General features: G+C 41.6%; 1 protein-coding gene across 1 annotated transcript; it reads left to right on the forward strand.

Moving 5' to 3' along the window:
• Positions 1 to 3,137: 3,137 nt before the first annotated feature.
• On the forward strand, positions 3,138 to 8,190 carry LOC138203533 (protein unc-119 homolog B-like). Its single transcript, XM_069158490.1, has 5 exons — positions 3,138 to 3,523; positions 4,463 to 4,576; positions 4,817 to 4,916; positions 5,108 to 5,280; positions 6,735 to 8,190. The coding sequence occupies exons 1-5, from the start codon at positions 3,292 to 3,294 to the stop codon at positions 6,845 to 6,847; spliced, it is 732 nt and encodes a 243-aa protein (XP_069014591.1). The 5' UTR covers positions 3,138 to 3,291; the 3' UTR covers positions 6,848 to 8,190.
• The last annotated feature ends 6,717 nt before the right edge of the window (positions 8,191 to 14,907 follow it).

Consider the following 14,907-nt stretch of genomic DNA (forward strand, 5'->3'; position numbering starts at 1 on the left):
GACCAAATAATTTCTGTACATAAATTATCACATATGTGCATAATAAAATATTTTTTGAATGTATTCTGTGTGTGTAAATTTTCCCAAAATGGTAGTATCATATGATATGGCAGGTTGTGTAATAATATTTTTCTGTCACTTTAGGAAAATGGCATGGGCTTCAGCAGGCAGAGGACAGTGGAAGTGCTTGTGGAACTAGGAAGAGGGGACTGAATATGCTTGTGTAACTTGGACAATGATGTACAGGACAGGGGACATTTTATTCATTTTTATTCAGAAATAACAGTTTCTCAACAGTTTTTGGTTTTGTGGATGTCCACATGTCAGAAGTAAGGCTAACAGCAGCCACCTTTTCCACTTTAGCCTTCTCCTTAGCTGACTCATACTTGGCCTCCACCATGGCCTTCAGAGCCTAAAGGAAAAAATATATAGTGCTGAACTGTGAGACACAATAAAGTACTCATCTGTTTCATGCATGCACCCATACATACCTGCCTTGTAGGGAGAACATAATTAGGATCCAGTTTGGACACAAATGCCCTGAATCCAACATCATCCACAATACTGAAGGGCTGTGTGTCCTTCACTATCATGGAGACGAGGGCTTCATCCAGCTCTTGTTTTCTGGTGGCTGGTTAAAAGAGAATAAATACAGTGTCTGTTACCTGTCTTTATTTGCACAATAAACAAAAGTGAACAGGGAAAAATTGTGATGGTGCATTTGTAATATTGTAATGACTTACCTTGGCTGGGTGAAGCTCCAGTTTCCTCCTTATTCTCATGCAAGGCACGGTAACGCTTCAGCATGGATGAGGTGTTGTTATTGTACCCCAACTCACCTTTGAATAAAATAAGAAACTGAAAAATACAGTTCTTGATAAGCAAACCTAATGTGTCTGAAATAGAGTTAGATTTAGCTTATTAGGAGTTATCAAATCAAAGTGTTCCCACACAGGGGAAATCCTCCTCTTCCTATCTGGCTCCATCTTATCACCTATCCTTCTCTCCTCACTCTCCTAAATCTCCAAACTATCTCTCTCTCTCTCTCTCTCTCTAAACTCTCCAAACTATCCAAACTTTCAACTGACCTCAACTCTCCACCAACAACCCACATTTTGAATGGAGCCTGAGGGGTTTATATTGCTGTCAAACCTCCCGGCAAAATCTGAACCACTTCCCGAAGCAGTCACGTGGTACAGCCGGGCAGCGAGGCTTCGGACGTCATCATTTTTGGCTCCTCCCCTAAATGAAAGCAAGCCTCGACACGCGCTTCGAGGAAACGCCCCCTCCATTACTCGACACACGCTTCGAAGCGTCGGCACGTCTCGTAACATCACTACAAAATAGTTATTTAAGACTAAGTTCTGTACTGAATCTGAAATTTTAAATTTATTGGTATTCACAACCAGAAATGACCTTGATTTGAGGTTTAAGACAACATTCATTCAATCCAACACCTTTTCCCACAAAGCACACAGTAATTTTAACGGTGAATCGCTGAAGCTCCGTGAGGAGACCTTCACAAGTGAATTAAACGAACAAAATAAATAATTATACAGTTAAGCTTTCTTTAAATCCTTCATCTACATGAATATATGGTTTCACAGTAACAGCACGTGACCTTGACACGGTTGCATTCATAGTTCACGAGCAGAGTCGCGGTTTTGCAAGCCACGTTTCACTCACACCACGTGCTAACACTATTAGCATTCGTCTATGGCACTTAACATTGTACAAGTTAGCATAGCCGCGAGCGGATTTTTTTTTTCCGCAAGTCTCACTCGATGTATTCTGGTTTTATCAACTTCTCACTGAATATCTGCTACTCACCGTTGATCAAGATGAATGTCTGTATGCTCTGAAAGGACAACAAACTTGAATCAGACGTTGAGTGACAGGCCAGAGATCAGTTAGCGAGGAACGCTGGAGACCCGCCTACTAACCAGGTTGCACCACCACAGATCATTTATTGGCCCATCACAGTGTCAATCATAGAAGCGCGATCGTTGTGACGTTTGCTAGCTAGGCGTCAGCTAACGTTAGCCTCCTGAATATGGATATGTCAGCACAATCACCCCAACAACGTTTCCAGGACTAATTCAGCACTTTTTTGAGCGCAGCATTCTATCAAGTCAGTATTGACACTAGTCTGGCGAATAAAAAGTAGCTTTTACGCCAAAAAAAAAAAAAAAAAAAACCGGTAAATTTTGAAAAGTTAATTTTAAATATAAATTCCGGCCAAAATTCGTCGTGGCCACACGGTGGCGCAGTCATACCATCCCCGCACCAACGGGTCTCAGGGCTCTTGGTACCGGGTTCGAATCCGGGTCGTGACAACCTGGGCAGCATCGCCAGACGTCCGAGACAAAGGCTCCTCCTTTTAGCGGAATTTGATACTGCTAACGACCACTCAAGTTTGATGAAGTGTCTCGGAAGGGTCATAGAGTGGTTAGTAATATGGAGTTGGTGTCCAGTCACCGGAGTCTGCAACACTGTGTATGCCCTATTTTTTTTTGTTTTTTTTCCCATTATCATGGGCCGGTATAGTTGCCAGTTGCTTTTCAGTTCGTCATCTTGTAGCCTATGTAAAAAACACAAGTTACATACACAGTGTTATGTGTACATTTGAATATCCAGCATCATAGCTCTGCCATAAGTCTACTATTACAAGTAGAAAATGCTGTTCACATGTACATGTCAATTAAGCAATGTCCCAATTAATTATAGGCTACATGATAAATATATAACTTTAAATTTTGAAATTTTGTATTAGTGCTTTTACCTTTAACACTTTAAGAAAATTTTGCTATAAGCACATTTTAAATTTTACTTAACAGTATTTGAAATGCAGTACTTTTCCTTGTAATTTAACATTTCGTCATTGTAATATTGCGTTTACTTAAGTAAAACAATATTAGTATTTTTTCATATGTATCAATGTATGTATGTATGTATGTATTTATTTATTTATTTAATTCACATATTCATTCTATTCTTTATTTATTTATTATTATTTATTATTATTCTATTCTTCATTCTATGGTTTGGCCCAAGTTATTTGGCCTGCCGCCTCCTGGTGGCCGTTTAGAGGAGGCTCTTGACTCCCTGCTCTGGCTCGCTGAACGGGTTGTCATGGCAACTGTACAGCATGTGCTTACAAAAACAAGAGCTTGACCGCTCACCGACACTTCTCTCGACACTCGACATTTACGACGCCATCTTCTTCTGCCCGCGTTTATCAAAGACGGCGACGCTCGTTCAGGCAACAGGAGGCCGACGAGAGAGACCACGATGAGCGGAGCCAAAGCCCGCAGCGACGCGCCTGTTGCTGAAAACGTCTCCGGCGGTGGGCACAGCGCCGTGGCTCCTCCGCGGGACCGCAAGCCCTGCGGAGGGGTTTTGAAGAGGCTCAAGTCCCGGAGAAACCAGGTAGACAGCAGGCCCGTCACGGAGGACGACCTGCGGACACAGAGTGGACCCATCACGCCGGAGGATGTGCTGGGATTGCGAGTAGCTACGCGAGGTTTGAGTCTCTTTCTGTGGCCTCTTGTCGGTTTTTCATGACTGGTCCTGAATGAAGTATCTGCACATAAAGAAATATAAATCTTCACTTCACAAATGGGAAAACATAAAGTCCAAGTATACAGGATTACATGGCTCTCATTTAAAATGGAGATAACATGGTTTTAAACGTGTCATAATTATATGGGAAAAACACATTTCACAATACAAACCAACCGTTTGACGCCGTTATAGTCTTAATTGTTTCTGTTTTTAAGCAGTTCAGCGGACATGGGGTTTTAGAAATAGTGGGCGTTTGTGACCGGTTGACAAAGTGCTCTGTGGGGTCACTTTAGCTGAGCTGAGATCATGTTATGACTTAAAACTCTTCAAAAATGTCAGGACACAAATCCCATATCACTACTGTGACATCACTGCCATTAAGGACCAGGAAGGCCTGGTCTTTATTTAATAAAAACATATTGCAGCATGTTATATTTGTATCTGTGGCCTTTATTTAGGGCTCTTCAGGCACCATATGAAATATAAAAGCAAACACAGGGACTAAACTAAAAACTTCCTTGTGTCAGAATGGTTTATGACATCATTAAATTGTAAAGATTTAATCAACGCTTTTAATCTACCTTTCAGAAAATGGCACATATAGTAAGGTATTTGCTCAGTGGCTTCATGCATGTCTATTTTCCTATACAGATCTGTAATGATACAGGATAGCCCCACACTTTCTGATGTAACTAGATGTATATATGCAAAGCTGTGTGTGCCTATGTGCAAGCAAAACTGTGTCACGTGAGTCTTAACAAAGTCCCTCAAACATTTTGCATGCTGTCTATGTCGCTGAGAGACGCCTGTTTGTGTTTCAACATTGCACACATTATCTTCAGCGGCTTGAAAACTGTCAGTGTTTACATCTCCTGTGATGCGTCTGTCGTTGTTGCAGGGTACCTCTGTAAGCCCGAGGACAATATTTACAACGTTGACTTTGTGCGCTTTAAGATCAGAGACCTGGAGACCGACACTGTCCTGTTCGAGATTGCCAAACCACCGCACACAGGTACTGCATATTAGCTGCATGTGTTCTGCTCTGTAAAGCAAATGCTGCTGTTGATCATAATGTATGTAGCTACAAAACAAATGTATTAACCCTTCTGACAGCTGCTGGCTACTAGCATGAAATAAAGTGCTCTGAGCAGGTTGCTGGCATTAGAAACATCCATTGCTGGTTTATTTTGATTAGAAATAGCCTTAAGTGTGAATCATGTGAAACGTCTCGATGTAATCTTGTGGGCGTCAGATGACGATGAGGAGAACAGAGATGGAGATGCCAGTGCGGGCCGATTCGTCCGCTACCAGTTCACCCCTGCCTTCCTGCGGCTGCGGACCGTGGGAGCTACGTGAGCGACTCACACGTCGTCGACACACACCTGACCTGTTGCGTACACAAACAATGACAACAGTTGCAGCATTATCTTCTATCAGCCACACACACCTCACTGGCTATTTTTTTTTATTATTATTATTAGTGCACTGACTGTAATGACATCATAGTTACTGAAGTTTCTTTTTTTTTTTTTATTTCCATCAGGGTCGAATTCACAGTCGGGAACCGGCCTCTGAACAATTTCCGCATGATTGAGAGGCACTACTTCCGCGATCACCTGCTGAAGAGCTTTGACTTTGACTTTGGCTTCTGTATCCCAAACAGCCGCAATACCTGTGAGCACATCTACGAGTTCCCCCAGCTGTCTGAGATCCTGGGTGAGTCATCTATTCACAAGCCACGACCAGTCTGAGAACCTGCACACACCAAAACACATCCAGGTTACGGCTACATCAACATATACTGTTTGTAGAGATTATGGCTTTCATTTGTTGTCAGATGTTGATTATATTGATTTATTTGTGTACCATGCACACACTAAAAGAAAAGATGAGGGCAGTTCTCATTAATGATATTGACTTGAAGAGGATCTTTGACTCCCTGCTCCTCATGTGTCAAAGTGGAGCAAATCTAAAATTAGGTTACATTTTAGCAAGTGTTTTACAGGCAATGACGGCATCAGCAGCACATTAGCAACAACATCTTTAATCTAGTTCTCCTGCCGCATGACTTTTATAGTTCTTTATAACATAACATGCTGTACGCTCACAGGAAAAATAACATTAAAAAAAAGTTCAATATAAGACTCAATATATGTTTGGTCATCAGTTAACATTGTGTCTACATAAAAGAATGCGGTCAACCATTAACATGACAAATTAATAATTTTCAGTTATTAGAGTATGAAAAAAACCCGCTTTTTTATTTTTACTGCTGTTTGTTGGATGATTAGATCCCAAATATCAAACAAATTCTTGTCTTTTTAGACCCTCCTTTATGAGACAGTGTGTCATAATATTGATGTGTACTTGTTAAACTTTTTACTCCACCGGTTACCAGAAGATTATCTGATTGAATTTTGGAAGACTTTGCTGTACAAAAGTACATAATAATAAAAACAAATGGTCTCCTAAAACTGAACTTCTTGAAAATATGTTTTGATTTTTAAGCCTGTATAAACACAAGACCTACATGTCACACGTACTTTAAAAGATTCATTGGCGGCAGCAATCATTGCCATTCTCCGCACTGGCCATAAAGAAATCCTTCCTTGGAGTACAGTAAAAGAACAACTCTTCAGCCAAAGCTAATATGAGGCTTTAATATTATGAATGAGGCAAACAAGTGGTTGTCTAAGTCCTGACAGTCTGTGTAGGTTTCTTGCCAGTGTTTTTACACCAGCATCAAATCTACATGTGATTAACCACAACGTTCTCCTCAAAATGTGCATGTGATTCATGTATTACGGCAGACTTGAACAAAAATTTGAACATATGTTTTAAAGCTGTCACGTAAAAGTTAATGTAAAACTATTTGTATTGGGCACTAAGTAATGCATTATGTACCTTATTAATTGCCTGTCTAACACCACTGGGTGTCACGTCATGATATTATTTTGATTTTGTGACCAAATGTGAGTCAAAGCTCTTCCCAATGAGCACCAGAGCTACTAAAGCATTTGGTCATTGCAACAGCTTAATCAACGCTGACCCAATTATTCAAGTTATTTTTAGTTATTATACAATTCTATGCTATTGTAATTGCATGGATTTTTTTGTTTTTAAATAGCCTTCGCTTGGTCGTTGATGTGCATTTTGTGTGTGTTTTGCAGTGCGTCAGATGGTGGAGTGTCCTTATGAGACCCGGTCAGACAGCTTCTATTTCGTCGAGAACAGACTGGTCATGCACAACAAGGCGGACTATGCTTATAACGGAGGACCGTGATGTCTGCCTGCTCGCATGCAAACACGCACTCAAACATACATTCTCATCTACCCACATATTGTTGTACACATACACACGTGCATGCATATCTCTGCAGCTCAGATAGTCACACATGCACAAACAGACGCAGACACGGTTGAGTTGCCTCCTATATTTGTAAAGATGAATTGACATTCATTGCAATCATTTTCAGGGCATGTATTTTATGTTGTATTCTCAATATCTGCTCTGACACACAAACAGGAAGCCGCTTTGAGTTTGTGTTAATTTATCTTCTTTTAATGACTGACAGATCTCTTTATTACCAAAAGAGGGCTCACAGTAACTAGAAGGGATGTAACGTGTCTCAAACAGAGGAAATGGCTACTAGATACACGGTTATCCATTCAACACACACACACACACACACACATTTGCGCACAAACATGCACACACACACAAATACGCACTCAATCCCCAAGTGACACACATAGTGTTTACGCAGTGTTTGTCAGAAGCAGCTGTTCTCAGAGCTGCCGCCTCCACAATCCACTCCAGACAATATCGGGGGAGAAAGAGAGGAACCATCCACAAAAACACTCCTGTCAAACACACCTGGTCACTCCTGCAGTAGCCCCCTCCTCACACACACACACACACACACACACACACACACACACACACACACACACACCTCCCTCTCCTCCCTCGCTTTCTTACACTGAAGAGACACATCAACAATAGTGCTGAATAAGAGTTTGATCAAATGTCTCTGAGATTGTTCCTGCTCTTTTGCTTTTACAGTTTTGCCGGGCTGATAGCAACATGAAAATAGATCAGGTAACAGTAATGTAATTGTGACTTTCCACTGTGACCAGACAGAAGATTGATAACCTCATATGATGACCAGTTTCAAGTTTCAAGTAGGAAATCCTAAGAATTTCAGAGGGCCAGAAATGATCAGATATCATGATGCATGTGATGATATGGACAAAAACAAGGAAAGATGTTTTAACAGATTATCAGAGATTCAGCGTGAGGAAAAAGAGAAAAATGAAAGGACTTGAGCGAAAGAGGTGACTTGGCTTCCTTATTCTAAAGTGACATTAAATACTATTCTTTCCCACCCAGGTTTAATTACTCATACTGTTCAACTCTTAAGTTTTGACACATGTCGATTAATTCAGGGGGAATATGTCTGGAAACTGAGTGGTTTTATTTGTAGCTATAGATCGTGTACCTCCTCTTTGTACTTTGTAAACTTTTGATGTTCAGGGTTGCAGGTGATGTTTGTAAAATAAATACATATATATATGTATAGTTTGTAAAAAGTGAAATGAGAAAATAAATGTACATTTTCAGATACGAAACGTGTGATGTTTGTTTCATTTCTGCTGAAGGCTGAAGTTAAAGGAAGCTGAGTGGATTTTGGTGTGAGGAAGAAAAGTCCCAAAAGGGGCCACTAGGAGGAGTTAGACTATAACAAAGTTAAAAATGAGTGCCATTGGCGTCACTTTAGTTCAGTCGAGTCATGCTTTATTGTGAAAAACATCACATAAATGTTTTTTATTATTGTGCTGGGACATGAGTGTGTTATAAACTACAGCTGAGGTCATGATCTGATCTCTATTTATTCGGTTTCACTGCAAAGGGGAAGTAACAATGAGAAAAATCACTTTAATTCCACATCATTACTTCATCTACAGTCAACATGTGATAAATGCATGAAATAGATTTTTAAGAAATTTGTTGGAATTGTTACTTTGATCTCCATGTTTGGAGTCCAGTGGGATTGAAATCAAATCTCTCTTTGTTTATGCTTTCTCAAGCTGTTTCTTCCTATCGCCGTATTCATCTCTCAGTCTCTCTGTTTTCATCTCTCTCTCCAGCTCCAATGCCCAAAATCTCATGCTCTTTTTCTCTTCCCTCTCCTTCTCTCTTTCTCCCTCCCGCTCGTTTTTTTTTCCCCACTTCTTTTCTTTCCTCCTCTCTCACCTGGTAACCAGACCTCTGGAGAGGAGTGTTGAGTTTCCACTTTCCCAGAGAAGAGGACAATCTGAGCCACACAAAGACCCACAATGGACCCCTCTGCTCTCTCCTCCCTTCACTCTGTCACCGCACAGCTGCACACACACAGAAACACACACAGATATGTAAGAATACATACACCCTCTTTTTTTATATAAATATATATATATCTTACCTCCTCATTCGATTCTTTTTTACTTTTCTTTGTATGTTGCTTTCCTTCATCCTTTCTCAAACTAAATCCTTTCTATTTAATTCCAGCATTAGTCATGCCTCCACATACCATTCAGTGTTCACACGGATACATGAAGTCTTTGTGAGATCAGTTTTCACCTTCTTCTCTTCCTTCACTACACCCTTCATATACCTTGTTGCAGGATTACATCAGATTGGGGCTGTGAGATAACAGACGACCGTTGATGGCCTGCTGGGGTCTCCCATCATCTTTAAATATTATTGTGAATCTGTTTTTGCAGCTGTGGCAGTGAGGCTCTGCAAACAGGAAGTGGTCCAAAGTTTTACATTTTACAGCAGGAATTGATTATTGGACACTAAGGAGCAGCAGATACATGTATGTGTTTGTATGTAAACACAACATTATTATGGTATAACGCAGATGCAAACATTCACTCACTGTTTATGTTTTGGTTTTTTTTCTCCTAACAAAAACATTTGTCGCTAACCATGTGTGCCAGCTTGAAACTATGCAAGAGCAGTAAGAATGATCAAAAACAATAAAGTTATGGCCATGAGCCAAAATGAAAAACAATGAGCTGAAAGACAACAAAATACTGAGATGGAAATGCCATCACCACAAGCTCCCCTTCAGTCTTACACATAATCACATGATCCAAAAATATGAATGAACACAGCCTAAAGTTAAAAACATTATGAACACATACATTTTAAATTGCTTTTCAGTTCGTTCACTATACTGGAGATATTTAAAGGTGTAGTTTCCTGCTCATCTGCTCAATCCTAATTAGCAACATAGCTAAACTAAGCTAATCCCATTATTCATCCATCCACCCCGGCATCATGCCAGAGCGTTTAATACACCCGTCAGTCCACAAGATGATATAGTCTCAGCGTGTTTTACCTCGCTTAGTAGTGAAAACTACACGCATGTATGATGTTGGGTAAAAAAATAAAGGAGGTCAAGTGGAGAAGGCCATGCGACAGATGTCATTTGATGAAATATAAAAGTCCCAAAAAATGGAGGTACAGGTCTGGAGTGGTTGGATGGATCAAATCCAGGACTTTTACCTATGAGACCAAGGTGAGCGTCTGTGAAAAAAGCAATGTGGATTTGTTTTAAGAAATGCTTTTCTAACCCAAACAACTTTTTTTCCTAAAACCAGCCACATGTTTTTTGGTGTATAAACAAAAGGCATCTTAATTGTCAAGTCCGACATGGTATCCTGCGGTGGGTTAGACAGGTATATGACACATTTGGCCAGATACCAGGTTGATTCATCATGAAAACTTCCAGTCAACCTACAGATGCAAAAGGCATCGGTGACTTTACCAAACTCACAACCTTTACCCTCCAAAAAGTGCAGCATTCCTTTAAAATGCAATAAAACATGCTGGTGTGAGGACCTAATGTGTCAGTTGCTGATTAGACCACAAAGCAGGGTGCAATTTAACTGTGAGCTCATAAATCAATAACCACAGCCTTCCATCAGGCTGTAGGGCCTACACACTGCAGCACGCAAGTAAAGCAGCTGCACGGTACTAAACCATGTGTCGGTGGAACAGGCGTCTCAATATATCCTGCCTGACTCTTTTACAATTAGCACACGTGCGTGTGCAACACTTCCATGGCAATAAATACACACGCTTTCCAGGGATGATTTGTGTTTTCTCGGGCCTTCGTGGAATACATTTCAGCAGTCAGTTGAAGATTGACACACACGCACCGGAAACAACGGGACAGGTGGGATAAATCAAGCTCTCTCTCTCTCACACACACACACACACACACACACACACACACACACACACACACACACACACACACACACACACACACACACACACACACACACACACACACACACACACACACACACACACACACAGTATTTCTTTGTACCTGGCTTTCCCATATATCCTGCACATTGAGATTAGGAGTGAGAAGCACTGGTTTATTGAGGTTCCCCTGACACACACACACACACACACACACACACACACACACACACACACACACACACACACACACACAGACCTACACTCAGGCAGAGGGACAGGGGGACAGTGGTCTCCTATAAATAGCAGCTAGGAATGGCGTTGATAGGTCCTGTGAAAAGAAACGGAGGGGGGAGTGGAAAAAGGATTAAAAGAGATACAGGGACAACTCCGCTCGTTCATGTGTGTGTGTGTGTGTGTGTGTGTGTGTCACTGAGGTAGTATGAATTTCTTGCCACCCAACACAACCCCCCCCCCCCCCAAATAAAACATCATCCATCCATTTTCCCTCATTCATACACACACATCCTCTTTTCTTCTTTCTGATTTTCACTCTCTCTGTCTTGGCGCAATTTGTTTCCCCCGTCTTCCTCGCAACCTGCTCTGAGGCCCCGGTGTGAAAATCCATCATGTGTTAACACTGCATAACCCGCAAAGAAGTGATGCGTCACCGCACGGTCCCCTCTTTTTAAAGCCGGCATGATGATGTGTCATGATGTATTTCCAGCAATTTGCTCTGTGACATCATCTCCTGCCCTGAAAGAGGTCAGATTAATATTAATATAATATTAAGAAAATCAGGAAAATCCTTCCTCAGCGTGACGCAGAAAAAGTCATTCATGCATTTGTTACTTCTAGGCTAGATTATTGTAATTCCTTGTGGTTAGGATGTCCAAATTACTCATTAAAAACCTTGCAGCTGATCCAAAATGCTGCAATAAGAGTACTGACGGGATTTAGCAAGAGAGATCATATTTCTCCAGTTTTAGCTTCTCTTCACTGGCTTCCTGTGAAATCAAGAATACAATTTAAAATTCTCTTGATGACTTACAAAGCCCTACATGACCAGGCTCCATCATATCTTAGAGATCTTATAGAACCATATAATCCTAGCAGAACACTTCGCTCTCAGTACGCTGTTCTACTTGTGGTTCCTAGAGTTTACAGAAGTAGAATGGAAGGCAGAGCCTTCAGTTTTCAGGCTCCTCCCCTGTGGAACCAGCTCCCAGTTTTTTAAGATTACTCAAAACGTTCCTTTTTGATAAAGCTTATAGTTATGGCTGGTTCAGGTGGACCTGAACCAACCCTTAGTTATGCTGTTATAGGCCGAGGCTGCTGGGGGACCTTGTTACATGCTGAGCTTCTTTTCTTTCCTCCTACTCTTTAACTGACTCATACCTCACCATCCTTTTCTCTCCCATAGCTTTTTCTTATTGTCTGTTGTCTCCATTCAGTTCCCTCGCTCGCGTAGTTTCTCATCTTTCTTTTGCAGATGTCCCGTCATGGAGCTGCATGTCTCTGCCCTGCGCTTGTCGTCTCCACCAACAGTTCTTCTCTTATATCTCTATGCTGTCCTTTTCTCTTTCTGCTCTCCTCTCACCCCAACCGGTCGAGGCAGATGGCCTGGTTCTGTCGGAGGTTTCTTCCTGTTAAACAGAGTTTTTCCTTCCTTCTGTTGGAGGTTTTTCTCCCTTAAAGAGGAGTTTTTTCCCTCCTAGCTTATGTGGGAATTGTTGAATTGTTGGGTTTCTCTGTATAATGTTGTAAAGTCTTGCTGTAAGGACTTTAATGTGTTAAGTGCCATGAAATAACCTGTGTATAAATGAAATTGAATTGAATTGAATTAGACGTAGAGGTTGAAAGCATGCAGGATGATCATTTACTGTAAATATGAATAAACACCACTTTAGACGCAAAAAACCCAAAAGCTTACTCATCATCATCATCAGTTACCTTTCAAAGCAGTGTAAACCAAGAAAAAAAAAAAAAAACATTACTTTTATTCAAACATTTCATTTTGCACTGAATTAATTCTGTAATTTAACATAATGCCAAGCAAAAGCTTTGTAGATGTGACAAGAGATAAGAGATCATTAGTTATCGGTGAGATAATAATGCACTCAGCACCACAGTAATGGATAGACAGGCCTTTAACAAACTGTGATTCCCTCACCAATTTCCATGGTGGCAAGTGCAGTATTGACAATCTGTCTTTAAGTGTTAGGTCTCTGCTGATTTGTAACCAGAAGCCTTTTTGTGGCATCTGTGTTGTGTGTTGTGTGTTTTGTGTGTGTGTGTGTGTGTGTGTGTGTGTGTGTGTGTGTTGTTCCTGCTTGCGTTCGCCCGCCCAACCGCCTGTGAGGTATTACAGTGCAGATTTCCGCTGCTGCTTACACCCATGTGGCCGTCAGACAGAAATAGTTCCGTGTCATCAAGGTAAAGAGGCTGCGGTGTGTTTGTGCGCACAGGAAGCCACCTTCGCTGAGAGCCTCCCAGCAACATCCCTCCACTGTGTGTTTATGTGTGTGCGTATGATTAATAAAAGGTTAACTCAACCCTCAGTCAACTGTTGAAGAGGCATGTAAATCTCCCCCCACAATCTCTTCCTTCCTCTGCCTTTTCTCTCCTGCCTTTGTCTCTGTCCCTTTGCCACACCTTCCCCTCGGGGATGCAGGGATTGTGATTGGAGAATGGAGGTGGGGCTCCTGGCACGACCACAGGTGTGCTTGTTTCCTCCCCTTCTCCTCTCCCATGTAATGATTTCTTCAGCTCGCCACCTGCCAGGTGGAAAAAAAACACCCACAGCAAATGGAGTGCTTTAAAATGGCCCCCTGGCTTCCGCTTTAAAGGAGGCTTTTTATTTCTTCTTTCTTTTTGTCTGTTCAAACATTCCAGTTTTATTCTTTTTTTTTTTTTCATTATCCATTCACTGTGTTTTATTCAAGTCTTCCTGGAATGACTTGTTGCTTGTTTACATTTTGCATCACATTCAAATGATGGCCTCTGGCTCTAAAAACTGTAGCTGCAGCTGGCCAACAGAGACACTCTACGAGCTTGTCGGATGATCAGAAGTTGCCTTTTCAAACTCTTTTTCTCTTCTCTGCTTTCTTTCAAACTGCCTCCAGGGTGGTGGAGAGCAGGTCCCAGGCCCTGACAGGTCAAAGGTCGCCCAGAGACAAAGGCTTCCCACTCTGGGTCAGCTATGGGTCAGCTGTGGTCAAGGAAACAAACGCAAACTATGGCAGTATTTTCAAGGTGGCAAACTGACAACAAGACAGCTCGAGTGATGGAGAAGGGACAGAGCAAAGGCAGATATCAGATGTGCAATAAGTGCACTGAAAACCTCTTTCACACATTCACCCACCACACACCCAGTCATGTCATATTTACTTTAGTAAATACTTTACCAGATTTTAAAATCTGATAAAAACAGTTGCTTAAGCCCATAAAAAAAGTTATTCAAAGTTTCTCAATGGTCCTCTCCACTTTGTGTATTTGTTGAAATTAATAAGTGGCTCCAAAACAACTGACTTTCTTCAGTATAATAAGCTCCAGTAAGGCCAACTAATTTCGCTTTTGCTCCAACTTGTTCCTTCCCCTCCCCCACGCTGCTGTCTTTCTCCTCTCTTTTTTTATTCACTGCCATTGATCATGCATGCAGAAATTTAGCACGCCCAACCAGGGCTCCAGCACAGGATAGGTTAGCTAGTGCAAAGGCCCTGTCCTACATACTGTTCCCTCGCTATGGTCCAGCAGGCCCCAGTCACACCCTCCCCCTGACCTGCCTCTCTCTCCCCCTCGCTGACTCCCCCCACACTGCCAAACACACACAAACAGCCTGCGGCCCATCTCGGAACCAGCGCACTGCACCGATCATCATGTGGTGCCGGGAATGAGAACTCATCACGACTGAAAACTTTTAGTCAGGCGCAGAAAGGAGGCGATTTTTTGGGGGGGGCTCGTTTTAGTGAGGTTTGTATTCTGTGCTGCTGTAATCAGATTACATTTTTCGGATCTACAGTTTTAATTTAGTTGTGCTGCGTCAGGGTCATAATCTGATGAGTTTAGCAGGTGCATTT

This window comes from Embiotoca jacksoni, unplaced genomic scaffold (assembly GCF_022577435.1).
Source record: "Embiotoca jacksoni isolate LCO1_2020_lvr unplaced genomic scaffold, fEmbJac1.0.p SCAF_1, whole genome shotgun sequence".
Lineage (NCBI taxonomy): Eukaryota > Metazoa > Chordata > Actinopteri > Embiotocidae > Embiotoca > Embiotoca jacksoni.